The sequence below is a fragment of the Cladosporium halotolerans genome, assembly GCF_011745625.1.
Source record: "Cladosporium halotolerans strain TM138-S3 chromosome Unknown Sca492, whole genome shotgun sequence".
NCBI lineage: Eukaryota > Fungi > Ascomycota > Dothideomycetes > Cladosporiales > Cladosporiaceae > Cladosporium > Cladosporium halotolerans.
The window spans coordinates 1-955 of NW_027191892.1; the positions used below are offsets into that span (position 1 = coordinate 1).

The following is a 955-nucleotide window of genomic DNA, read 5'->3' on the forward strand; positions in this document are numbered from 1 at the left end:
ACTGTGTCGGCAAGCTTTTCGACTTCAGAAGCCACTTGGATGACGGAAGCTGATCTTCACGCCATAATGATCATGTGCATATCTGGAGAGATTACCAGTTGTAACTTTCCGCCGCAACTGTGCACCGGACTCCCCTCTGGAGGAATGCTGCAACTGGGTCAACATGAATTGCCGGAACATTACGACCGACCATTCTTTGCGCTTCTGAAAGGCTTGGGCGTCTCCGCTGCCGCGGGAAAAGACAACAAAGTGCTCAGCCGCCGATCAGAGGACTTCAGTCATCAGATTTCAGCCGTGACTTCGATGGAAGAGGCGCGAAAGTGTGTCGTCGATGCTGTCAAAGCTCATTTGGCGAAAGGCCTGGGTCGCTCCGCTAATTTGATCGAGTCATCGGAACCATTGCATTCGTACGGCATCGATTCTCTCAGTGCTTTGGGATTCCGAACTTGGGTTCGAGAAACGATGAAAGCCGATGTGAGTATGTTCGACGTAATCAACGAAAGAAGCATTGGAAAGCTGGCTGCGAAAATTGCGAGGATTTCTGAGTTGACTCCAGTGGGACTCGAGTCAGGGGAGTGACCCGGGAAGACGAATGAGCTGGGGGCCACGAGCGATACCGTACTTGCGGCCGGTCAAGACTTGGGTAACCACGACATCAAGAGAACAAGTGACTGCGCATGACCGCTGGCCACGTAAGGAGCTTCGGGTACTGTACTGTACAGTAGCATTTGTCGCACGCTAAATTAAGCATGCCGGCGCTTGGGATGCGGACATGGTTCGTTGACGTGGCAGGCTCAATGGCCCCTCCTCGCCTGTTCCTCCTCCCCCCTCGTCGTGTTCCCCCTCGTCGTGTGGCTTTTGCGGAAAGCGCGGCGGTAGAACGTCACGCGTCACATCTTCATGGACTATGAATGAAATGATGTTGACCGCGGCGCCGGCGAAATGCTTCTGGATA

The 955-nt window shown here is 53.7% G+C and overlaps 1 protein-coding gene across 1 annotated transcript; it reads left to right on the forward strand.

Moving 5' to 3' along the window:
- Positions 1–579, forward strand: WHR41_09698 (uncharacterized protein; the record flags this gene model as incomplete). The annotated part of the gene is made up of 1 exon (XM_069378299.1): positions 1–579. A coding segment is annotated over one exon (579 nt), but the record flags the coding sequence as incomplete, so codon positions are not given.
- Between the last annotated feature and the right edge of the window lie 376 nt (positions 580–955).